The sequence below is a fragment of the Lissotriton helveticus genome, chromosome 8, assembly GCF_964261635.1.
Source record: "Lissotriton helveticus chromosome 8, aLisHel1.1, whole genome shotgun sequence".
Taxonomy (NCBI): domain Eukaryota; kingdom Metazoa; phylum Chordata; class Amphibia; order Caudata; family Salamandridae; genus Lissotriton; species Lissotriton helveticus.
The window spans coordinates 1,244,814,152-1,244,840,758 of NC_136069.1; the positions used below are offsets into that span (position 1 = coordinate 1,244,814,152).

At 44.8% G+C, this 26,607-nt stretch overlaps 1 protein-coding gene across 2 annotated transcripts in view; it reads left to right on the forward strand.

The window, feature by feature from the left end:
* CYFIP1 (cytoplasmic FMR1 interacting protein 1) overlaps positions 1 to 26,607 on the forward strand; it is a 488,976-nt gene that overhangs the window by 406,524 nt on the left and 55,845 nt on the right. For both annotated transcript variants that reach the window (XM_078658231.1, XM_078658230.1), the window contains exons 24-25: positions 113 to 256; positions 22,138 to 22,228. In XM_078658231.1, coding sequence (XP_078514357.1) covers positions 113 to 256; positions 22,138 to 22,228 — 235 coding nt within the window. The remainder of the gene's footprint in view (positions 1 to 112; positions 257 to 22,137; positions 22,229 to 26,607) is intronic.

Genomic DNA, 26,607 nt, shown 5'->3' on the forward strand with positions numbered 1-26,607 from the left:
TTAATGCTCATTTGCTCAATAAAATTGGTTGTGAAAAAAAAAAAAAGATATAACGTTACTGTTAACCAGTCTACTTACAATACATAAAATAGCACTACTTTTCTTTCTTTAGGCCTTGAATTTGGCGTACAGCAGCATTTACAGCAACTATCGAAACTTTGTTGGCCCGCCTCATTTTAAAGTCATCTGCCGCCTCCTTGGATACCAGGGCATTGCAGTGGTGATGGAGGAATTGTTAAAGGTCGTCAAAAGCTTGGTGAGTCCTACCTTCCTTCATGTCCTTCTCCCTTTAGCTGCGCTAGTATGTGTATTTGACATATATGAATGGAATAAGAGTTGCTCTGGGTTTTTCATTGGGAAAATAATAAATATAACCTATTGAAAATATGCACACCTGATAATTGCCCTTGAAATACTTTTGACAATGGATGATTTTTCTGAACTGGCAAGCACTTTAAGGATGATTTCAAATAATTAATTAGTGGTTCTCCAACCCAGATAAATGGAATGCCTGTCCACTCCCCAGACTATTGGTATAATTTGTCTGAAACTGAAAATTATGACGCTATTTTAAATATCCTTGCCCCCTCTTTGTCCAGTGACCTTGGCGTCCACTGTCTAAGTAATTCTGTCCCAATGACCTTGTCTGCCTCTGGCCCAGTAACATTGTCGCCTTCTCTACCAGTGACCTTGCTATTCTTATTTTCTGTGACCTTGTCCCCCACTCTCCCAGTGACCAGCCCTCGCCCTCCAGTGGCGTTGACCCTCTCTAATGCAGTGAACTTGTCTCTCCCTTTCCCAGTGACATTGACTCTCCCTGCAATAGTAACCTTGCCTGTCCTAGCAAGCAGGTCTGTCCCAGTGACCCTCTCTCTACTGTTCACCTTCCCTGTCTACCCTAGATTAAGTTGCTATGTGTCCTCTTGTTCCAGGTTCCCTGTACCCCTTTGTCCCTGCTACCCTCCCTCCCTTATGTTACAGTGACTATGCCTTCCCCTTCTTCCAAAGGCATACCTACTTAGGACTGTCCCAGTGGTGGTATCTCCCTGTTTCAGAAACTGTCCTAGTTAAAAGCAAGAAACCACCCTTGTTTAATAAAAAAAATAAGGGCTTATTTTAGACCCAGTTTATTAATTAAGCTCTGGTTTGAATCATAAATCTATTTTTAAACTTTGTTTCTAAAGGATACTATTCCTTCTGCAGATTATTTACATTTTAAACTTCCCAGCCAGAGCCTGGAACCTGGTAACATATGCACACGCTGAGCCCTTTGATAGTAGGGAACAGGTGTTTCTGAAGGATATGTTTACCCATAGCTCACCTTAGAATATTCCCCAGGCGCCAGACTGGTTCTGGGTTTTTTCATAGCAGTGCTCCTGTACACTGCTAGGTGGTGCTGTTCAGCTCCACGTTTGCTCCACATACCGCTGAAGTGACGGAGCCAAATTGTAGTGCCACCCCTGCACTCTAATTTCAGTTCCTCTATTTCTGTGTCTTTCAATGTGGATCCAGAGCTCCATGCCTGAATTTGTCCGTTTTCTGACAACTTCTAAACTTCCGTGTGCTAGGGGAAAGATGTCCACACCGAAAACTAAAGATTTCAGGTTGTGCCTGGGACTGCGCCCCTTAAGACCCCAAAGAACTGTAACAGCCTCCGCTCAGATTACCATCATCCGGTCCTACCCCTGCGTTGTTTACCCCTTGGGAGCTTTTGCAGATACCTATATCAGCCCAAGTTTGACCGATGTCCTCTTACAAAAGCGTAACTGGTCATCATGCAACCTGACTCTAATCCTCTTGCTTCTGTAGCATCACAGCTATAAACAGAGGCTTCATTATCTTTTCTGACTGGGATCCTGTGCCAGAGCAGTGAGCACTCCAGGATGTTGATAAAGACAGTAAGGTGAGGATTGCTTGCTTCCCACCATTACCCAGATGATGTGTTATACTTTTATTTAATGAACAGCATTTGGCTTGTCACCTCTTCTGAGTCAGAGCTTGACTCTCCACATGGGCCACCAACTAACGAAAGTGCCTCATTTGTAGTGGTGGTCCAAATGGCATCCAAGGTGCTGGACCTACAGCTGCCCTTCATTGTAACTAAAATGAATGTTGAGATGGAAATTACGCAGCCTGGGCCAGTAACTTCTGAGCCCTGGCATCCTTTCAATGATACTCTTATAGAAACTCTGATGGCTACCTGGTTGAAACCATGTTCTTACCTGCCTGTGAACAGGCATGTGGTGGCCAGAAGTCACGGACTCGCTCCTGGTGATTCTGATCTTCTTACCAATCATCCCACTCAAGAGAGCCTTATTGTGCAGACCAAGACCAGTAAAGTGAATCCCAATGTATTCCCTACTACTCCTTCTGATAGGGAATCTAAGAAAATTTACGCCTTTCGCAAACACGTTTTCTTCACACAGTTCAGCATTGTGATCTGTCAATGCAATCTGCCTTTTGGGTCATTACACCCATGCCCTTTGGGATATGGCCATATCGTTGTTCAAACAATAAATGATGGACAAGATGTGGGCAAATAGGTTATCCACGCAGATTTGGATACCACAGATTGCCCTGGCATGGAGGCTGGTTCTAAAGTGTCTGTTCATCTGCATGCCTTGATTACACCTACTGGTTTCTCCAGGGATGTGCTGGCTTTGCTGATGGACATGCCCTTTGATTGAGCTTGCATCTTCGGCGAGACTGCAGACTCCACTTGAAACTATTTAAGGATAGTAGAGCTGCTGCACTTTATTTCGTGGCTTTTGGCTCCTACTAAACAATTTCCACACCACTTTTGGAAATTTAGAGGCTATTCCCGTGGGACTGGCTTACAGAAAAGACCGCTTTCACATCTAGTATTGCAGCAGTCAGTCCAGTCCTTTCAGGGCTTAGGACGTAGTTCCAGCAGACATGTGAGCAAGCAGGGGCACTAGTCTTCTAATACCTCCTACCTTACTACACCAACCAACTGACCATGTTTATTTGCCCTCAGTGGCTCAAGCCCACCCAGTGGGAGGCAAGTTTCAGCATTTCATCCCAGGTTTGCTATTCATCTCGTCCCAACAGATGGGTCCTGAAAATTATTTAAAACAGCTATGCCCTACCCTTTCTTTTCTCCCCATCCAATATACCTTATAAAACAAAAGGGATTTCAGAGGAGCACCTGTCTCATTCTACAGGAGGTACACTTGGGAGTTCTTCGAAGGTGCAATAGGGAAGGTACTAGACTCTGAGAAAGGCAGGGGCTGTTACGCTCTCTATTTCCTTGTTCCAAAAAGGATGTCAGGCTTCAGTCCTATGCTGGACCTCCATCTTCTCAATGCCTTCCTACGAAATGGCAGATTCCGGATGCTTATGTTGGCCAAGATCCTCTCTGCTTTGGACCCAGGCGACTTGATGGTGTCACTGGACTTGCAGGATTCATATTTTTATATACTTGTCTTTTAGTCCCACAGATATTACCTGTGGTTCATGGTGGGCCTGGAACATTTTCAGTGTACCTGGCTGCCCTCTAGCCTCGTAACACGAGTGAGCGCTGGAATGGTCCAGACGCCCGAAGGGTAGGAGAGGTGATAACCGGAGTATGTCCTCCCAAAGTAGCCAAACACGAAAAAATTGACCGCGTAATGGTCAGTTGAGTGGGAAGTAAAAGCTGTACCCGAGGTGCACAAAGCCAAGGACCGGAACCGATCTAGGTTGCTATGCGGGGTGAGACCTTCAATTGAAGACCACCCACATATTCGTCCGGTCCTGTGTGAAGCCAGCCGACCTCCCTAATTGGACGGAGCCTGGCAGTTGACACACACTGCATTTTACACTATTGAGGAGTACCTACTCTGCCCTCACAACACCGTTAGGATAGGGAATCCCATCCTTCTTCCCTTTAATAGGGGGCCTGCTAGCCCTGAAGAAAGTCCCGGACCTTTATGGCCACTGTGGACTGAAATATGTCGGCACTAGGGTCATAGGACCATAATATCCTGATAAGACCCACTTATATAAATAATTTCTATACATTATTTTAACTTCTCAGATAGACCCCAAAAATAAAGGGATACCGGGGATCTATCTGGGTGTTTTTAATTAGAGCCCCCTCTCTTTGTACATATCAGAAGAGCTTCCCAACACTGTGGTCGAGCCCACCCCGACTTGTAGGGGTCGGGGTGACCCGATGATGAAGCATGACACCACTAGGGTGTGTGAGGGTAATATAAATAAACTCGTTTCTTCCCCCACATGCATGGTTGGGTTAGACACAACCTTATATTAGGTAATTTTTTTTTTCCTTAAACACCCCCCCCCCCCCCCCCCCCCCTCGTTTCTAGACCTCGGGTACAGTTTTTACTTCCCACTCAACTGACCATTACGCGGTCAATTGGAGTATTTTTTCGTGTTTGCCCTCTAGCCTCACCAATGCCCCTCCCCTTGTGTGGTCCAAAAAAGTAATGGTTGTGGTCGCTGCACATCCTTGAGCTCAGAAATCGCTGTATTCCCGTACCCTGATGAAAGGCTCCTGAAGGCACGCTCACCACAGTCATTCGTGTACCACCTCTGAACAACAGCAGAACTTCTGACATCATTTGGATTCACCATAAACAAGCGAAGTCATACCTGATTCTCTATCAGAAGCTTCCATTCATTGCAGCAATCCTGGATACAGTGGAGTTCATGGCTTTTCCTCTGCATCAATGAGTCCAAGCAATTTGCGCTATGATCCTAGTCAACCATGCCAGGTGGCAGATGGTGGCGAGAGTGAAATTTCAAGTCATAGAGGGCCCAACACCAAGACTGCCTTTCCAACACCATCCAAGTCTAAGAGACAGCAGCTCAAGCTCTACAGTGGTTGTTGACCCACTATAGTTTGTTCTGTAGCAGGCCACTCCCCCTTTCCCGCTGACAGTTGTTTCGGACATATCACTTCTGGATTGGCGAGTTGGAGTCACCTTGGTAAGGTGGAGTCAGAGGACTTTACTCTCCAGTGGAGGGCTGGTTGTACATCAGCCTTATGGAGCTGTGGACCATTCACCTGGTTCTGAAGGCCTTGCTACAGTGTATAAAGGGGAGGCTGGTGTAGATTATCATGGACAACACCATTCCCATGTGGCACTGTAACATGCAGGTCGAGTGGGCAGTGGGTCCTGTGCCAGGAGGTCCTTTGTCTCTGGAGATGGTTGGAGCTCCAAGGTATCTTCTAAGTAACCTATCACTCGGCGGGGTCCATGAATGCCAGGGCAGCCAAACTAAGCAGAATCGTCTGGCAGATCACGGTTGGTGGTTACATCCTGAGGTGGCACATGGCGCTTTCCACCAGAGGGGAAAACCCTGGCTAGATCTTTTCACCACTGATACTTGTGTAGTGTCACCTGTATTGCGCTTTGCTGTTTCCAAAAGTGCACTTGTTAGGAGATACATTCTGGCTGGAATGGAACTAGGGACTCCTAGATGCATTTGCAACACTTCTGAGTTCTGAAGATGATCTGGAACAACAAGGCCCAAGTCATCCTGGTGACCCCAGATTGGACCCAGGAGAATGTGGTACCCAGGCTACCTGTGCATGAGAATCCCCAGAGTAAAGAAAGGCAAAGCTGTGCAGAAGGGGACCTTGTTGAGGTAGATAGTCTTTACTATTAAGATCTGCTCTTCAGGGGCCGAGAGCCCATCCCAACTAGGCTAAGGCTGCTACCACTGCTATGGCACGAGGAGTGCATATTCTTAATATCTTCCAGCCTGAGATGTGGGCATCAGTGCATACTTTAACGATGCACTATTGCCTTGACAGCCAGGTCAGGTGAGAAAGAACAATATGCCCGTTCGGTTCTGCAAGACGTTTTGTCTGAGTCTACCACAAAGACACACCACCTAGGGGAGGTACTGCTTTGATATCTATCCTAAGGTGAAGAATCTGTGGTTTTATAGTATCACTCATAATAATCAGTTACTTTCCTACTGTATTGCTCTTTCAGTGGATATTCTTAACTGCTGACTCCTTATTGCCCTCACACCTCCCAGTTCTGTGGAATTACCTCTTTTTAACATCTAAAAATCAGCACACAGTTGTTCATGCTCCCTGTCTGAGGGCGCGTAAAGGGAAAAGATTAGAAACTGATGTCAGAGTACAGGGGTGGCACGTTTGTGGCAGTGGTTGTAGAACTAGTGTGAAGCCACACAGCACCACTAGCGACACACTGGACCACTGCAGTGAAAAATCTTCGGATCCAGTCTGGCGCTTGGGGAAAATTCTATGGTGAGAAAACTAGTTTGAGATAGTATTGAGCAGAAAGAGTGTTACCAAAGGTAATTTCCTTGTTCCTTACTTCCACACTGCGAATCTAGACTCCCACCATGGTCCATCAGTTGGGCAGGTGCCAGTAAAACACAAAGTAGAAATTGAAATCCCATAGTGAATCTTGGTCATCCAGTTTCATCACCATTTAGGAATAAAAGAAAAAACGCGCCTCCTACAAAGTATATTGGTGAGCTGGAACCACTTCTGGAGTGGTTTCAGAGTTTGTTTTGTGAGTGGGGTTTAAACTGTAGATCCCAGGACAGAGATCTGTGTGAGGGAGGTGGCACTCGAGCATCCAGGGTACCAACAATTATGCCTTTTGCATATGTTAGAACGTGTGTTTTGCCCATGATGCCTCAAACAGAGGGAAATTGATCTATCTGTCCTCATTGTGCCTGTTCAATTGCATGGAGCCAGGGTTCAGTTGGTATGGATGAAATAGTTCAGCATCCTACAAACTTGTAATTGATTAATTCATGTGAGAATTTGTGATCCTATTGTTTGAGAACGCAATCCTAGTGGTGCATTTGATGCCAAAGAAGGGTCCTGTCCAACAGTGATTTTTCTTGGGCTACAGTGCTAATTATTCATCCGATTCTGAGAGTCGATTTGATATGGGCGTTTGGCTGGTCTATTTGCCAGAGTCGGATTGCTAGTACATTTTGAAGGAGAAAGAGGAAGGATCTTTTACTCTAGAGTCTTGATAAATGTAATAGTTGACATTAAGAGAACACCAGATTCAGTGCCAACCATTACTGATGGAAACACGTTACTGCAGATTCTTTACCTTATGAATTTTCCTTCTAGGGTTCAGACGTCTCTGGAATAGTTTTCCACCAACATTCTTACTATAGCGCTGCACTCTGTTACCTGATAGCGTTATATGCAATTTCACCTCTGGACATGATGAAACCAGACAAAATTCGGCCTTAACTAGTGCTCTTTTCTCAGTTACTGTATGTGTGGTGTCTTGGATTGGAGCACAACTCTGCAGCCTGCAATTCGTATGCGTCCACTCCTCTGAAAGCCAACAAGGATTGGGAGGCCTAGTTGTTTCTGGCAAAGGCCCACAGTGAAATGCCTTAGCGATCACTTTTGCTCACTATTAAGTCACCAGTTGGAGTGCAATCCCCAAAATGAGTTTTGCATTTAAAAAAAAAAAAAGTACAACAGGAAGCAGAAGTCCTCTTCTTCCTCAAGGAAAGGGTCCTTCTCCAGGAACCATTCGGAGTTTTGAATGTTGTCTCCAATGGCAAACTCTTCCTAGTCAGTAAGATCTTGGTGTTGAAAAAAATTCAAAGTATCTGAAAGAGACACGTTAGTGATAGATTCCTTGGCGGGCCGTGACCAAGTGCCCAACAAGACTTCGGTGAGGGCATCATTAAAGGGCAGCAACGGCTCCGATTAAGTGGATACCGACTGCAGCACCTCAGTGAGGAGATTAGTCTTAAGGGTCGCCGTGGGGAGATCGAGGTTAAGGACCTCAGCTGCCCGAAGGAGCACCACCGTATACGAGGCACCTTCCTCCATAGGGGGCGGGGGAGAGGCAAACCCCGGATACGAGGAGACCTCAAGGCCGCCGACTTCCTCCAAGTCGTCCACCCGGTCCTGCTCAGAATCACATTGACTAGCAAGCGGGTCCTCGGACCCCTCCCAGTCATCCTCCACCACCGGCGTAGTAGGCACCGGCCTCAGCGGAGGGGCAGGGACCGGGGAAGGAATAAATGGTGCCGGGAACGGCGCAGGCCGGGGTCCGCCCAGCGCTGGTTCCCAATTCGATTCCAGGCGGGAACAAACTCGTCTGGGAACGGGGGCAGAGGTGGAACCAACGGTATCCACTGCAGCGCAGCCGGGAGTCGCCGACGGACCCGGGTAAGGCACGTAGGCCCGCAGGACTCCCAGGCTTTGAAGGATCCTAGGGTTGGAGCCCCTGTCCACCTCGTCCGCATCTGAGGACCGACGGGGGATGTCCGAGAGCGAAAATGCTTCTTCGAGTTCTTTTTGTGTCATCTCTTACCCGAATCCAAGGGTGAAGGCTTGGATCCCGAGGAGCGGTGATGACGGCTCCGCGAGCGGTCACGGGAACGACCCTGGACCTCGAGTGTCGCGGGGACGAGTGCCAAACTTCAAGCAACTTCCGGTGCTGCTCCCTCAAGGCCTTCGGAGCCACAGCCCTACAGTCCACACAGGACCGGAAGTCATAGTCACGCTCCAGGCAGTAGAGACAGACTGCGTGAGGGTCCGCCACTGACATATTGCCACGGCGGGCCCCGCAAGACTTAAAACCAGGCATCCCTACTTGCACCAGAGAAAACCAACACAAGACAAAAGTATCAAAAGATAGTAAAAAATGACTGAGGTACGTGCTCCAACCGGATCTGCGCTTACTGGCGCGGAAAAAGAAAGAACCGACGTCAGCGCGCATGGGTGGCGCCTAAGTAGTCTCCGTGATGTCATCTCGGCACATACGACGCCAGCGACGGATGCAGAACCGCACGACGCCACCTACTGACGCCCAGGGATACTGCTAGCAAAACTTTCCGGATCCAGTCTGACGCCTGGGGATATTCTAAGGTAAGGAATCTATCACTAAATAATGTCTCTTACAGATATATTGTTACACAAATAGTAACTTGTGCTTCTGGGTTATATTTGACCAGTTGGTTGTGGCCTTCTCTTGTGGAAAGCTAGAACAGTTCCTGACAGCTGTTGCAATTTTTGGCTGCCTTCCAAAGGGAGCACATTCCGGAGGGCTTGACCGCTCTGACACGGTTGCCGAACCTCTACTTGCTCTTGCGCCTAAGAAGTTAAAGCCTGCCAACATCGCTCACCTGCCAACTACAATGCCACTCTCCGAGCTAGCAATTTCAGAGGATATTATCCATGTGGCAAAGGAGAAAGTTTAGTTGAACTTTAACAATGTTAACTTTGAAGAGTACCTCCCTAGGGCTCAGAGTTGTGCACAGATGGAGAAGATTTTCTGCTCAGGCTAATATTACTGTACACCGGATGGTGATTCAGAAGCTGATAACCTTCTTCCTCAGTGTAATACAGATTGTGACTTATATATGTAGTTACAAAATGCGAGTGGCATGGACACTTCGCCAGAAGGAGACATCTCTTACTCCTGTCGACCTGCTTCAGAGCAATTTTACTCATTTATGTCTCTAGTAGAGCAATTCTACAAAATCCTTGAAATTAGCCTCAACCTCTGCGGCAGTGAAGTATGACATTTTGACTGAGATCTTACAACCCTCATCCTCTGAAGGAGCCTTTGCTTTCATTGAATGAAGCCCTATAAGATCCTATCCTGGCTGCTTGGGAGAAAAACCTATTCGGGTCCGGCAATTCACAGATAGGCAGACTGACATCTTGGACTAGCTCTAGGTGAAATACATTTTTTGTCCTCTCACCTGTCTTTGTATAGTCTACTTGTCCAAACATTTTAATCGAAGCAGAACTTGAATGCCTTCCTTATGGCACGTCTGGAGAGAAAGTCCAAGAAACTTGACTGTTTAGGCTGAAAAGGCTTTGCCTGACCCTTTGCATTGTTAATTCTACAAAACTCTTGAGTCAGTATGTTCATGCCTTTGTGTTGATTAGTAATCAGATTGCTGTGCCTGGTTAGTTATGAATTTGATGCATCCAAACAGAGGGTGATGTGTTGCTTGGATTTTTCAGTCATCGTTGCTCGATCAACAAACACAGTTGTCTTGCAGTGTTGGCAGGCTTGGATATATTCCACTGGCTTCTCTGGAGATGTTAAAGCCACATCATAATCTTGGACATGCCCTTTGATGGTAAACCGCTGTTGGGAGAAAAAGCTTGTCCATCTTGGGAGTTCTTCAGGAACGGTTGAGCTACAGTTTTTGTGTTGTGCCTAGCCTCTCCAGTGTGACAGTTACACTGACAATATGGAAGGTTTCTTGGCAACCCTAGTATAGTGCAGTCCCAGCAGAGGCAATCTTCTCAGTGTGACCAGATGCTCCAGCAGCTATACCTCTCCTATCGGTATAGAGGTGGATCTAAGGAACAACATCAATAGCAGCAATTCCAGTCTCCACCATTCTCAGCCAACTTTGCTGACTCAAAACGTCTTTAACTCCACCTCCCGACATCATCTACTTCTAGTGGGTGGCAGGATCATACAGTTTACCACCAATTTGAGAAGTTCACTATGGTTGGCATCAGGCTAATCTCCAAAGGGTTGCCCTACCCTGTCTGTCCCTCCCTCTTGACCGCCCTCCTTACGTCAGGATATAAAGAGCATAGAATTCTGTTTCCTTTACTTCTGGTCCCCAAAAAAGGACTGGTATCATAGATGCATCCTGAGTCTACGGCTTTTGATTTATTAATTCAGCACAAACATGCTGGCCCTGAATGCAGGAGACTAGTTGGCTTCCCTTCATCTTCAGAACTCCTTTTTCCATTTTTCACTTCTTACCACTGACAAAAGTTACTTGAAGTTCACAGTGGGATTCCAGCACTATTCATTCAAATGTCTATCATTTGAACTGATGATTGTTCCACATGTCTCTCTGAGAGTACGGACTGTTGTGGGAGTTTCATTGCAATGATCGAGAGTCCATGTATTTCCATACTTGGATGACTAGCTAATGAAAAGGGAGTCCCCGATGTTGTTCAGAACACTTATCGTGACAAGTGTTCACACCACAACTTGGGCATTCTGATCAACTTTCAAAAGTCCCACCTTTCTCCTATGCAGAGGCTAACATTCATAGTGGCAATTCTGGACACAGCGCACATGAAGACCTTTCCTCCTCGGAGGAGGATTGTGGATATATGGGAGATGATTCAGAGATTTCTGACTTGGACTTTTACCTTGGTTCTGGAGATTTTGAGTCTGACCCGCCTCATGGCTTTGTGCCTGGCCCGCCTCATGGCTTTGTGCCTGGCCCGCCTCATGGCTTTGTGCATCCTGATGTCACACGTCTGATGGCAGATGAGGGCCCTTCAGTGGTGTCTAAGGTTACTGTGGCTCCAGCGTTAGGAGAATATTGCAGCTCAGCATCTCCTTAGTATGTTAGCATACATTAAACGGAATGTAAAACATGTTGCCCAAAACTGAATATCTAGTTTAAAGAGGGCAGCAGGGATTCAATTTGGTCCCTTGGTGCCATGTGACCTGCACATTTTTATAAGCATGGATACCCTTTCCACTGTTGACCATAATGTTGGTTCTTCAACAGGAATACTGAGTGATACATTTGTTTCCCTCTGACGGGGTGACATATGGTATGGTAATATGCTTTTGCAAGAGCTTGAAGGAAACATTATGATCTGTTTGGACTAGTGAAGTGCAATCCAATCTGTTGATGTAGTGCCGGAAACTTCCGGAGTCCCTGGTGCATATTAATGAGGGTAATTCAATCAATCTTTTTATTACTGGCTTCTCTTTTGGCCTCCTATACAGCTTTCTTATATGTGCATCTACGTTCTTGGATGTTGGCTCCTGTTTTTTGGATGAAATGGAGCTTCCTTTGAACTCTCTGCAGAAGAATAATCTGCCACTTTAATTCCTTGCTATATCGGCGTCACTGCTGTGTGCTGACACCAGTTCCATTCTTTCCACGCCACCGGACGTACATCCTGAACTACCTCTCTTTCCGTTGAGACAATTTTTTTACAAAATGCTTTCCGTGTGCAAGGGAAATGTCACCTTCCAAGAAGACAAGTTTTAAGCCCTGTATGGACTGTTGCAAACAAATGTCACAGGTCCTCACCAGGTCTGCCTGTGGTGTCTGGGGTCGAGCCACAACTCCAAGGCCTGCAGTGACTGTGCATCTAAATTTACGAAAGCAATATGGGACTGAGAGGCAAAGCTCTACGCCTGCCAAGCATCGGAAGACCCCACGTCTTGAACGGTCCAAGTCCAATGGTTGGTCTCTGTCCCATTCCCAGACTAGGAGGACCTATGAGTTGATTGTCTTCGTGCTCTAAATCTTCGGGTAAGTCAAAGAAGAAGCACATAAAATTCAAATGGGACCTAAGTCAGTCGACATTAGAGCCCATTCCTCAATTTGTCCCTGCACAACCAGAGTCTCTGGGGTCGTCTGCGACACAGCGGCAGATCCAAGAGTTCTGCAAGGCCATGCTCTAAATTCGGATCCTTTCAGATTCCCGCTGACGTGCCTTCGGGCCCAATGGAACCCAAGGCCCTCCATCTGGAGTGGGTTATCACCATCGGGTTCGCCCTCTGCACCATTTAGACCCTTTGACTCATCACCAGGCCACTTCTGGTACCCATACCGACTCTGCCTCTGACTCCACAAACCACGCTGTCCCTGGGACGCCAATTCCAACTCAATGGACGCCGGAGGAGGTGTCCATGGTGCTCTCCGACTCTGCGCCACTATGACCGAGACCGTGCTCTGGTCCCAACAATCACAGCCTGCTCCTCTTAACATACCACCTCCACAAGGAAAATCCCATGCATTGCATTCCTTGATTGGCACTTATTCTGACAATGATTATGATGCAAGTAATGAGAGTGACCACCTCTACCATGAAAATCACTGGTATGATGACCTACAAGATGCCGATGGCCTCCATGCCTCTCCTGACGTTGACCTCCTCACACCCTGAGGTCCTCCCACTGAAGAGAGTGCTGTTTTGCTGTGGTCACGTGCAGGGCAGAAGAAGTTCTTGACCTCCTCACCGTAGAGGTGAAAACCAGTGCTTAATGTATAATAAGTGCCGGTGTTCAAAAGGTGAGGAATCTGAGGAACAAGTTACTTACATTCTTTCTGGTAGACTCTATCTAGCTGCAAATTCCTCACCGACCCTTCCATCCTTCCCATTCTGTGGGTGGACTCTATCCTTTAGGAAGATCCTATGTCTAGCAATCTGCACGCTGTCTACTGATCTCCATCTGGGTTGCAGACTGTCTCGAAAGCAGCTAACGTAAGCGTGCGGGAATGGCGCCTATATAGGCCCCATGCACCATTGCCGGAGCAGAACAGCTTTGTGCAGAGCCGCAAGTTGGCACCTCCTGGCACGCAGAGTACTACTGACAAGTTTCCTGGTTCAGTCTGTTTTCTGGGGAATATTCTACAGGTGATGAATCTGCGGCTAGATGGAGTCTCTACCATAAAGACTGTAATTGGTGCCAAATGATTCAGCTAATGTATATAAAATGAAGATGTAGTGGTCATTTATCAAACACAGTACATAAATACACAAACTGTTAATAATTTTAATAATAGTACTTTAACCTGAATGTGTTGACCTATAAATTGTGAATGAATACCTGAGTAGCTCATACAGTGATGATTTATTTAAAAAATATTTCATCTAAGGGTGTGTCTATATAGGTGTGCGCTAAATTTGCTGAATTTTCTTTCATGCTATTATGCAAAATTTTGGGAAGATTACATGAAAGATCACGAAATGGAAATCCTTTTTTTTTTTTTTTTGCAGTAAAGAAATAGCGCAAAAAAGACAAGTTGTGCTAGCGATAGTCCCTTGTGTTCTGGCTGTTTGCGTTATTCTACACATTTGCCATACAACGTTGCCACAAACAGCACATAATTACAGAGCGTGGCATAATAAACTACACCTGGATCATTTATATTTCACCCTGGTCTAGTTATATACATGATTGTAAGTGACGTTGTTTTGCCCAAAGTGTGTGGGCACTAGATTGACTACCTCTAATATGTGAAGATCAGCATTTATAGATATTTAGAGATTTGTTATTTTTAACTCGACCTATATGTTTCATGATGATATATTTACGATGGATGGATGGATGGATGGATGTCTTCAAGATACATAGAAGCGCAGTTAATAATAGTAAATCTGTAATTGCCTAAATGTGCTGATCTTCTCAACCTAGTTATGGTTAATATTCTGAATATGATACATTGTCAGGACGATTTTAAAAGTTTAATATGGTAGAACCCTGTAGAGCTACATGTGTATTGTTGTTGATCAGAGCTTGTCCCTTCACCTCGTTCAGATCTCGCCCTGTCGTGATGCTGTTTGCCCTGTGCCTGGGTTTCAAAGCGCCATGAGTCACGAAGAGAGCTAAACCGTTCCCAGCAGCTCTTTTGAAAGCTCCTTTTCTTCTGCTCCGGTTTCAGCCGCTCTTCTCAACCTTGTTGTCACGTCATGATTATGTATTAAGCATGTAAAGGAAGGATTAATCTTCTCAAATCTGCTCTGGCAGGATGCAGAGTGTCTGGCCTGCCTTTTCACCCGTAAGCCGAGCAGATGTCGCACAAGTTCTAGATTGGGTGGGGGCATAAGCTGCATGTCATCCTCGTGGTCTTCAGCATTACGATTGCTAACTGAAGTCCCTCCCTTGTGGCATTGCTTGCCTTCAGCGACAGTAGTAGAAATGCATCTTAAATGCTGATCCCTCGACCTCAGGCAGGGGAACCTTTGTAATCTATACCGAAATATCCACCCGCAGTAAGACTGGCTCAGGACAGGACTGTTTTTTTAAAACAATAAAATGCACACCCTTTCCTAGGAGCCATTTTCATTCCTAATGTTTGCAAAAAAAAATCCACAATAATCCCCTCCCATATGTTTATTGTCAAAAGAAAGCTGGACCATTTTGTGAAGGCAAAGTTCACACCCAAAGGAAACTCATCGCAGAAGATAAATAGGTAGGACCACTGCATTTGACCCAGATTTTCTTCAATTGCAATAACAATTCCCTGTTATGTGGCACTGCCTGCCTGCCGTTCTAGCATTATACATGTGTTAGAAGAAATACTGACGCATTGGAATCTTCTTACTCTGTACCGAAGAAACCATCTTCACTGAGATTGGTTCGGAAGAATAACCCTTTCCCAGTAGTCTTTTTCATTCCATGTGTTTGTAGAAATTTCTTCTTAAAGCCCCTCCCAGATATTTGTTGTCAGAAGGCTGCTGGGCCATTTTATGATATCAAAGTGTACACTCCAATGAAACCCATCACAGAAGCTAGATGAATGGCACCACTGGAGTTCCTCGTTATTTTTGATTTCTAAGCGAATTGCATGCCTTCAGTGCTAGCAGTAAAAAAATATTGAAACTGTGGATCTTTCTTGCTCTGTACCAAAGTTCAAACTTAATTGAGACTGATTCAGAACAATAATATATGTATCCTTTTCCAGCACCCATTTTCATTCCTGATGTTGCTAGAAATTTCAACAGAGGTGCCACCAACATTGATTGACAAACATGTAATTTACTGTGACCACTGTTATTATTAAGGTACTGCATTAGATAATAGAATAGGCGCCTGAGAAAAGTTCTAACTTTCTGTGGCATCAAGTTGACCATGACTGATGAGAATTTGGCTCAATACATGCCTAAATATCGATTTGTTTTTCACCCCTTTCTTATTGGGGATGTTCTGGAAGGAGGGTGCTCCAGTCTTCTCCCCTCTTGGCTCACTCTGTACAGATGAGCGAGGGGGGAAGACAGGAAGTCAAATAGAGCACAAGTAATATTGACTCTTTTTCAGAAAGCCAGGTATTTGGAGGCCAAGATGAGCAAGAAAGAAGGCAGAAAGCTTGGTGTGGTATTTGGGCCTCTAGTGATTGTGTTTTTGTAGAGATAGTGTGTGTAGTTGAGTCGTATTGATAGTTTGATCTTTTCAGACAGTGTTCTGGAGTGGATGAAATACAGGATATGTTTGTGTTTACTGACATAATGATGGAATGCAGTGACCAGTGACGGGCATTTTGACTCTTGAGTGAATGATGGGTGCTTCATCTTTGTATTGTGGGAAGTTGACTGATCTTCAGGCGGTTAGAAACCATATCTATCTCGTAAATAGTTCAGCATATTTCTAGTCATTTGTGATTCAGGGTGAACTGAAGGATTCTAGGTATTTGGGATTATTTGTTTGTGATATGTTTTCAGATTTGAGTGTTGTCATTGTAAGAGTGATAACTGAGATCAGGACCACTGGTGAATTTAAGGAGTCAGTGGGCCATCCCCAGCCAAAGGGTTAATACTTGCTTGCTGTCATATTAGACCGAATGGGAGTCTGATAAAAAACAAAAGGACCTAGCTGAAAATGGTTACCAAGGTTGTCTTTCAAGTTAGAGAGGAGCACAAGAGGAACTTGACAAACTTGTGAAAAATGGTATTATTGAACCTGTGGAGGCGACTGAGTGGCTTGCTCCTGTAATTATTGCAAAGAAACCCACTGGCGAAATTCGCCTTTGCATTGATCTAAGAGCTCTAAATAGGGAGGTAGTTGTTGATAGGTTTCCCCTTCCCAACATTGATGAGATAGTCAGCACTTTAGAAGGTGCAAAATATTTCACCACTCTCGATTTAGCTTCCGCTTACCACCAGGTTGAGTTAGATACCAGTTCACAAGACCTTACTGCCTTTGTTACACCAATGGGCACGTTTAAATTTAAGAGAATGCCTTTTGGCCTCGTCTCAGCTGCCTCAGTTTTCCAACGAATCATGGCTAAGATTTTAAGAGGTTTGTCAGGTGTCAAATGTTATCAAGATGATTTATTAATCTATGGGAGTAGTGTTCTTGAACATGATAGTCGTGTGTCTGATGTTTTGAAACGGTTAGAGGGTGCTGGTATGACTTTGAAAAGAACCAAATGCAAATTTAGGGTACAGGAAGTTAACTATCTAGGTTATTGTATTACTGGAGTGGAATCTTTCCAAAGAAAGAACTTGTTGAATCTATAAGCAAAGTTAAAGAACCGACTAGTAAGGAAGAGGTTCTCTCCTTCTTAGGTATGGTAGAATTTTATGGGAAATTCATTCCCAATTTTGCTGATAAAACACACAATTTGAGGAAATTAACTGCAAAGAATGTTGTATATAATTGGTCTCCTGAATGTAAGAGTGAATTTGAGTGTATTAAGAAAGAGTTGAGTAAAGCCCCTTCTCTTCATGCGTTTGTTCCCGGCCTTCCCACTGTGTTATTCACCGATGCTAGTGATAAAGGCCTAGGTGGCGTGTTGGTCCAGAAGAGAGATGGTAAAGACTACCTCATATGTTGTTCTTCCCGGTGCCTTAAAGGGTCTGAGTCTAATTACTCCGTAATAGAGAAGGAATCGCTTGCAATTTTCTGGGCCTTGAGAAAGTTTAAGAATCTTGTTTGGGGGACGAAAGTATGTGTGCTATCTGATCATAAGCCTTTGAGAGAAGTGTTTTCAAAGAAGGGTCTCGATGCCATTTCCTCAAGAATCAGGAAGTGGATTGTATCTTTACAGGAATTTGAGTTTGAAGTAGAGTATATTCCTGGGATTGCTAACAGGTCGGCTGATTGCTTATCTAGATTGGTTGACAGTGAGAATGTTGACCTTGATGACTTTTGTGAAATAGAAGAGAGTACCAATGTGTGTGAAATAACTGATGGTGCAATTACTGAAAATGAATGGAGGTTAGAGTTGGGAAAAGATGAAGAGATTTCTCAAGTTATGTTATCTTTAATGAATAAATCTCATTTGTCCAAACCGTGGACGTTAGTTTCAAATGAACTCTCAGTATGTGATGGATTGTTAACTCGAGGCACTAAACTTGTTCCTCCCTCTTCTCTTAGGAATAAGTTGTTAGCTCATGCCCATTGTGGTCATTTGGGTATAGTAAAAACCAAAGAGTTTCTACGTATGCAATTTTGGTGGCCAGGCATGGATCTTGAAATCGAAAGAATGGTTAGAGAGTGTCCTGAGTGTTGTTCAAGCGATAAGATCCTGAAGACTAAACAAATACCTTTAGTTAAGAGGGCTTTACCTGATCATCCTTGGGATGAGGTTGCTATTGACATTGTGGGTCCCTTATCTGGTATTGTCGATACACCCTATCTCATCGTTTTAATAGATCTTTATTCAAGATGGATTGAAGTCTCTGCTGTCAGAGAAATTACCACTGATTCCATCATTAAGTTCTTAGAACCTCTGTTTTATAAGGAAGGTTTTCCAAATAGTCTTCTGTCTGACAATGGTCCCCAGTTCTGTTCCTCAGTCTTTGTTGATTTTCTAAAAAAATGTGGAGTTTCCCATAAGAAATGTTCACTATATCACCCTGAGTCTAACGGTGCTATAGAGAGGGTCAATAAAACTCTGAAGGAGTCAATTCAACTTGCCCGTGCTTCTGGTCTGAATTGGAAATCCACTCTCCAAGACAGGATAAATACTTATCGTTTCGTTCCCCATTCTTCTACTGGGAGGTCTCCTTTCGAACTAATTAAAGGTAGAATTCCCAATACGTTGTTGTGTCCTGGGTGGATGTGTCTAAACAAAGGTCTGGTGGATAATGATATAGGTGAGTGGAGAACAAGAGAACTATCCATGCAGGATGCACGTAAAATATATTTTGACAAGAAGAAAAGTGTGGGTTCTCTGGAGATCAAGATCGGTGATCTTGTAAAAATAAAGACGCCAGTTGGGCGCAAACCATGGTCCAAGTATACTAATGTTAGAGCTGTTATCAAAGTATTCAGAAATGCTGTGAAGACCGAAGACGGAAGAATCTGGAACAAGAGTCGTGTTGTACTTGTTAATCCTAAATCAATTGTTGATTCTTCTGGTTATGATACCAGTTTGTACAATAATTTTCTTTCTCCTTCCAATTCTCTATCAGACAGACTACCCTCTCCTCTTACAAGAAGTCAAAGAGTTCGTAGTGCTCCGTATCACTTGAAAGACTATGTTTAGTCTACATTACTTTTGCTTGTATTGCCTAATGTAGTTATCACTTTCGTTTTGTAAAGAAGGGAGATGTGTGATGTTTCCTCTTTCCCCTGTTATCCAATCCTTCCCCTTTAAGATGTGTTATTCTTCCCTACATTCCAAGTTCTAAGAATGTACCTCGTAGCACAATTCCTTTTGAGGCAGTTACTAGTGGCTGTTGATGGATGAGGTTTTAATAAACCCACTCTGCTTTACTGAAACAACTTTTCCTTTATTATTTAATAATTAAATGAACAACATTATACCGGAGACACTGGCTTGTTCGGAGAGGTGACACAAAAAGTTGATGAGGTTTTCTCTTTGCAGTATTTCCTCACGATTGTCTCCTATTCCTCTTGTTGTCACTGAAGGCTATACAGATGCCGGCAGGTATTGCAGATTAGTAGTTTCTTTCAAAGCATTTGGTAGCAGTAAACCAGTATATTGTATCTATGCGCACAATCAACCAGCGTCTGGGCAGCATTGCCGAAACTATGTTGCTAAGTGCCATTGAGCGAATTCGAATAACGTATACTCTTGTTTTACACTCATTCTCAATATTCATTTAACACATCTTTCTGAAGTCATACTCTGTTTGTGCAGAGGAGTCTCTGGTAATGTGGTGCCTGAAACCTGGCTGTCTAATCAATCTTCATTCCTCCCTTTGTTTTAATTTCTCGTGACTCTTCCCATTAGTTCGGAACTAGCAAGAGAAGGACCTAGAAATAAGATTGTCCTCTTTGTGATAACATCATCTTCCATGTGTTCTGGTCCCTCTCATATTAATAATCCTCCACTTTCAACATCATATGTACCCATTCAAACTGACTGGCATGTATAGCATACTCAGATAAATGCACATGGCTATGCAAGCGTGGCCGCAGATCCGATTTGGAATCACGCTACAAGGTTGTACCAGGTTTTCAGGATTTTGAGATGAGAAAATGTGCAGAATAAGCAGTACTGGATTTAACCTAAAAGTAAATTTATATATTTATTATCTTTATGAAATTGAAATAAACTAATGTTTTTTGCTTGAAAGTGTTACAATCTGCAGTGTTGCATGATTGAGACAGCTGCAGTGTCAAAGCTGGCAGGAAAATAAAGAATGTTCAATGCAACATTTTATTAAATCTATGTATTCATTTTGCCATATAGCTGCAATAGTTGCAGAAGGTTTTGTAAATATGCAGTTCACAAATGTACGAGTGCATACCACATCACATGTACAGCGTGATTTGTATAGATCCATCAACTTTCCCAAAAATAACATGCATAGTCTTTGGCAAACAGTCAAAGATTTAGGACATGTATGTAATAACTGAAAACAAACTATCCGCAAACAACATCTTATGGCGATTCTATTTCCCTAAGTTCTCAGGATGACTCATATGTCTGTCTTTTTCAGTGGAGGGTTTTGGGACAAGGTCATTCACCTGTAATTGTTAATACTCTTCCCAGAATCTCATTCCTCCTTCTCAGGGAACAGAGGATTTTGTCCGACGGTGGGAGAGTGATCTTCTGCATAGGCCCCTCATCTCATTCTGAGACTTTCAGATTTGCCCATTTACCTACATCATACCACTTATCAATCAGGGGGGGTGATCTAGCTCTCCAGTGCTTCACTACAGTTGGCGCCAGATCTAGGAATCCGTTTACAGCCATCTTTAGTTTCTGGTACAGGCCCAGTAAGCATTCCTCTGGGGAGAGCAGTCTTTCCCTATTCAGTAGATTCTCTAATTGCAAATTTGCACCCTTTCGAAGTACTCAAACTTCATGGCAAGCCCAAACCATGTGATAGATATCCGTACTACGGTAGTTCCATCTGGGACATTTAACAATCTCCTTCTCTAGTATCAAATTTAGCATTTTGGTAGATTTGTAGATCATTTGTAGGTAACTGAATTTAGTATGTTTGAGCCTCCCCTTTAGCTTTAATCCGTAACTGAACAGGTTTGGTCATTTCCTGTAGGCACTGGTCAAATGGTCAAATGCAACATAATTAACATATGCTACCTCTTGTAAGGGCATTTTGAAATTCAAACTATAAGCCTGGTTTATAGACCTTTCAATTTCATCACACATACATTGAGTAACAGGTGACCAGTTGGATGGCGACAAGCGGTCTCAAGCTAACTGGGATAAAACCGAGATAATTGTGATCGGAAACAATCCCTTGCTCTGGGTTCAATTCCTGTGACCCCCGTCACGCAGGGCCGGAATAAGAGCCAAAACCGGCCCTGGCAAAGTGCTCGGCCGGCCCCCTGGGGGTGCGACTGAGCTCTTTGGCGGGGCTGGTTTTCGGACGATTTTGTTACAGGGCCGATTTTGCAGCTATGCTGCAAAAACGTCCCTGTAACAAAAACGGCCCCCAGGGCCCAATACCGGCCCTCCACCCTTGCGGCGCACCGGGGGATTGCCCGGTGCCCGCAACGGCCAGTCCGGGCCTGCCCCCGTGTTTGAGGGAGCACCCACCCCTCCCCCAAACCAGAAGTAACCAGCTTTGGCGTCATGTTGGACAAAGATCTAACCATGGCCTCCCAGGCAAAGAAAGTTGCTTGTACCTGGTTTGGCCTCTTAAAATCTCTTAGGAAGACACTCAAGTCTCTCCCTATGGAATGTCAGAGTATGGTGGCCCAAGGCCCGGTACTTTCCTGCTTCAACTATGGCAGTTCTGTTTATCTAGGCAGCACCTCATATGTTATCAGAAAGTTGCAGGACACTCGGAATGCCGCGGCTCGAACACTGCTGGGCTTGCCCAGAATGCAATCAGCATGATCGGCTCTTGCTCAACTCCATCGGCTTCCTATAAACACAAGAATAGAATTCAAGGCCTTATGTGTTGCCCATAGGATAAAACATTTGCCTGGCCCATTATCCTTTGGCCCCTTATCATCCCCTACAGCGCCCGCAGAGAGCGGAGATCAAACAACCACTTTCCTATATATCTTAGATCAAACAAAAACCTGCTAAGTTTTAGGAAGCACTTGAAAACTCACCTCTTGATCTAAGCTTTCCATTTACTCACTTGTCCTGTCAGCGCCGGGAAGCCTGTTATGGGTAGCTGTGCGCTCTATAAGAACTTTTTAATAATAATAATAGAGTAATGCATACATGTGTATGAATTTTGGGACTGATGCTTTGCTTCTTGTTCTTTGTTTTCGCTGTCTCTTCTAGCTGCAAGGCACAATTCTGCAGTACGTCAGAACCTTGATGGAAGTGATGCCTAAAATCTGTAGATTGCCAAGGCATGAATATGGCTCACCAGGTATGTGTTTTTTTCATTACATTTTAAACTGCTTGTGGGTGCTTCCTGCAGAAAGAGAACAGGACCTATGTCCATGGCCCGCTGTGCACATTGAACAAAAAAAAAGAATTAAAAACTAGGCACACCGGCCCTGCAGCTGGGCAGTGACTGCAATGTGAACAATCCATATGGTCGCACACTGCTCCTCCTATCAGCGAGTTGGCCCCTAGGCATTATGGTTAATGCAGTTTGTTCAGCGTGGCGCTTCTGAAAAAATGTCGAGTATATCCACCGTTGTGCTGGCCATCCCTGGCCACTTTTTTCTAGGTCGTTACCTTTCATCAGCAGGGAATAGGCGTGTGTATGGGGCTGCTGCGTAGGCTGCCAAAAGTGTTCTCAGGTCCTGATACCTCTCGCGGCACGCAGATGCGTAACCATGAGCTCGTCAGCTCGACAGGCTCAAGGGAGCCTTAATAAACAACAATCCATATGGTCGCACACTGCTCCTCCTATCAGCGAGTTGGCCCCTAGGCATTATGGTTAATGCAGTTTGGTCAGCGTGTGCGCTTCTGAAAAAATGTCGAGTATATCCACCGTTGTGCTGGCCATCCCTGGACACGTGTTTCTAGGTCGTTACCTTTCATCAGCAGGGAATAGGCGTGTGTATTGGGCTGCTGCGTAGGCTGCCAAAAGTGTTCTCGGGTCCTGATACCTCTCGCGGCGCGCAGGTGCGTAACCATGAGCTCGTCAGCTCGACAGGCTCAAGGGAGCCTTAATAAACAACAATCCATATGGTCGCACACTGCTCCTTCTATCAGCGAGTTGGCCCCTAGGCATTATGGTTAATGCAGTTTGTTCAGCGTGTGCGCTTCTCAACAAGAAAAAAGGTCGAGTATATCCACCATTGTGCTGGCCATCCCTGGACACGTTTCTAGGTTGTTACCTTTCATCAGCAGGGAATAGGCGTGTGTATTGGGCTGCTGCGTAGGCTGCCAAAAGTGTTCTCGGGTCCTGATACCTCTCGCGGCGCGCAGGTGCGTAACCATGAGCTCGTCAGCTCGACAGGCTCAAGGGAGCCTTAATAAACAACAATCCATATGGTCGCACACTGCTCCTTCTATCAGCGAGTTGGCCCCTAGGCATTATGGTTAATGCAGTTTGTTCAGCGTGTGCGCTTCTCAACAAGAAAAAAGGTCGAGTATATCCACCATTGTGCTGGCCATCCCTGGACACGTTTCTAGGTCGTTACCTTTCATCAGCAGGGAATAGGCGTGTGTATGGGGCTGCTGCGTAGGCTGCCAGAAGTGTTCTCAGGTCCTGATACCTCTCGCGGTGCGCAGGTGCGTAACCATGAGTTTGTCAGCTCGACAGGCTCAAGGGAGCCTTAATAAACAACAATCCATATGGTCGCACACTGGTCCTCCTATCAGCGAGTTGGAACCTAGGCATTATGGTTAATGCAGTTTGTTCAGCGTGTGCGCTTCTGAAAAAATGGCGAGTATATCCACAGTTGTGCTGGCCATCCCTGGACACGTGTTTCTAGGTCGTTACCTTTCATCAGCAGGGAATAGGCGTGTGTATGGGGCTGCTGCGTAGGCTGCTGCGTAGGCTGCCAAAAGTGTTCTCAGGACCTGATACCTCTTGCGGCGGAGTGACTGCAATGTGGTTTGACGGCAACAGGGGTGGGCAGGGGATGGTTGCAGGCCAGGGCCTGCACCTAACCCCCTCAACTCCTGGCTGAAGGTTGTGTGCAGATGGGGATGGCCTTGCGGTGGGTTGGGGCAAGACCTAATAGAAGGCTGTGCGCATTGGCGGTTTGGTGCACAAAGGGTTCAATGCATGGCAAGACAGGCGGCCAGGTCCTGCAGTCAGCCACCATGCAGTGGGGGCTGACCACACAGGATGTTTGGTGTAGACCCTGAAGCCAATTTCTTTTGCACATTGCATGAATCTATCCACAGCAGAGGTTGGCAGCACTCAAATGTTGAGTGCAGCCGAAGCCATGCTCATCAGGGTGTGGCTGCTTGATGGATTGTGCACAGGACATAGTCCTGCAGCCTTATCATCCTGGACATGGCCAAAGGTCATGCATACTAGTCTTCAGCCACCTTCTGCACACAGGGGGCTTGCAGCATAGGAGGCTACAGAAATTCCTTCTGCGAATGGCCAAAGACCTTGCCTTGTGTTGGTTGGTCTTACAGAGTGCTGGGAATAATGGAAAATTAAGATATGGGAGTTGGATGTAGTATATCATGAAATAACTCTAAAAATGTACTGACAAAAACTTTAAGGTATGTGAGGGGTTCTTCTGCTCCTAAGACATTTAAATAGTATGAGAAACATCATGAAAGCAAACTAACCTCAAAGTGAAGCTATAGTCACATAACTAAATGAAGCTGTGCAAACCATAACACATGCTCAGACTTGACACATGACATCCCAAATGACATTATTCCAGACATCACTGATAAGACCCTGGTATTCAGTGTGTGTATTCCCAACTGGAGAGAAATGTAGGAATTCATTTATCACACAAATCTTGTCCACATATTACTTTTCCTGATACTTTAATGGTGAGAACAATTCTGGTTCATAAGTCTTTATTCAGTTTGAGACAAACCATAAAAACACAGATATAAAACTCGACCAATTTTAAAAGTGCAATAGTTTCCATAAAATAAAACCAGCATACAGTATATCCAAAAGACTTTGGTATACATTGGAAATATAAAGTGACTTTTTTCATTGAGAACAATTGATACAGATCTTTTCCTCTCTAATTGATTAAGATGCTAAATACATTTTAAACATGCTATATAGATCCTAATAAATTAATAGAACAAGCCAATTTCCACTAAAGCGGGTACTCAAACGGTGCAAGAAATTATTTCCAATCAATTCTCCTGTAGTTGACTTCAGAGGTCATGAATCCGTAGATAGTGTGGCACACCTTGTCAGTCTGGGGCAACTGTAAAAACTCCAGTGCTTCTTTACATTTCTATTGTTTTTTATTTCTCAACAGTGGTCTTAGTATATGTTTCCGCTATTCTGTATAAAGCTCACAAAAGAATAAAAAAAGGAGTTGTGATTGGGACACTGTTGAGTTGCATGGGGACAGATCTTTGCTGGTATATACATTTGAAGGGTTGGATACCAAAAATGGTCCAGTCCAAGTCTAAATCTAATCAGCTAGAATCTTTGCTTATGAGGTGCCCTAAGCAGGTAAGGCTCAATGAGCACTGTAGTGCACAGTGGAACATATAGCTTAACCGACTTCTTCTTCAAGTGGGCCTTTCATCAAGTGGTCCTTCCATCTCTTCTCTACTAAGAGCTTTGATAGTTTGCCTTGCACAGCAGGGAATAGAACAAGTCCATCCTGCTGATTGCTTGCAAGTCTTCTCTGATATGCATGAGCCATCTGATTTTATGGGCCACATTCAATTTAAGGCAATCTGCGATCACTGTCTATGTCAAGGATGCCGCTGGCATAGACCAGCTTGATAGCCATAACGTAGTAGGCGCCATCCTCAATAGATCCACCACATATTGCAGACCTAGTTCTTCATGTGCAATTGTGGATGGAACACTATTGGGAAGTGCCAGAAGTCTATGCAGAAATCTGTTTCCGCTGTTTTGTAATTGGGAGTTGTCGGTATAACCTCAAACCCCCGCCACGTAGGAGGCAATCAAAACAGGTCTGGTTTTATAAATTGTCATAGCAGCATCCAGAGGCATAGACCCTAGTTTGCAAATATGAACAGGGAGACTGTGACTAGTTCATGTTGGGTTATTCTCACAGTCTTCATGTGATCTTGCTTCCGAACAGGGACCCCCAAATAGGTGAAAGTGGGCATGCAGTATGGAAAGGAGACCGCCTTTCCCGGGGGCGACTACAGACCATGGCAAAAAACGTTGTTGTAATTGTGCGGAGGCACAAGTCCGACATAAAGATCGCAAAAGGGTCTAGTAGTTTCAGGGGATACCCACCCATCCTAGCAATAAGGATGCAAATGACCGCTTACATAAGCACTGGTAATGGGCAATATCCTGCTTTTGGCGGGTCAGCTCCAGCAGCTATAATTTGTTAGTCAAGATCGTTGATATAGCAGCTAAAGAGGACAGTTGCCAACACTCAACCCTGCCTAGCTCCTTTTCTTTTTTTTGTAAAAGAGGTGGTGACCCCGCTTGGCCCAAATCTGATGCTTTCCTCTACATCTGTGTACAACTGGGCGAATAGGTGGATAATTTTTGGGTTGGCACCCGTATTTATTGGCATATTCCAGAGCTTCGACCTGATTACATTGTCGAACGCTGTACTGAGTTCCATAAAGGCCAAGCTCATATTTGCTCATAATTAAATGGAGGTTCAGGCCCTGGTCAGCTGTCCCTAGGCCCGACTT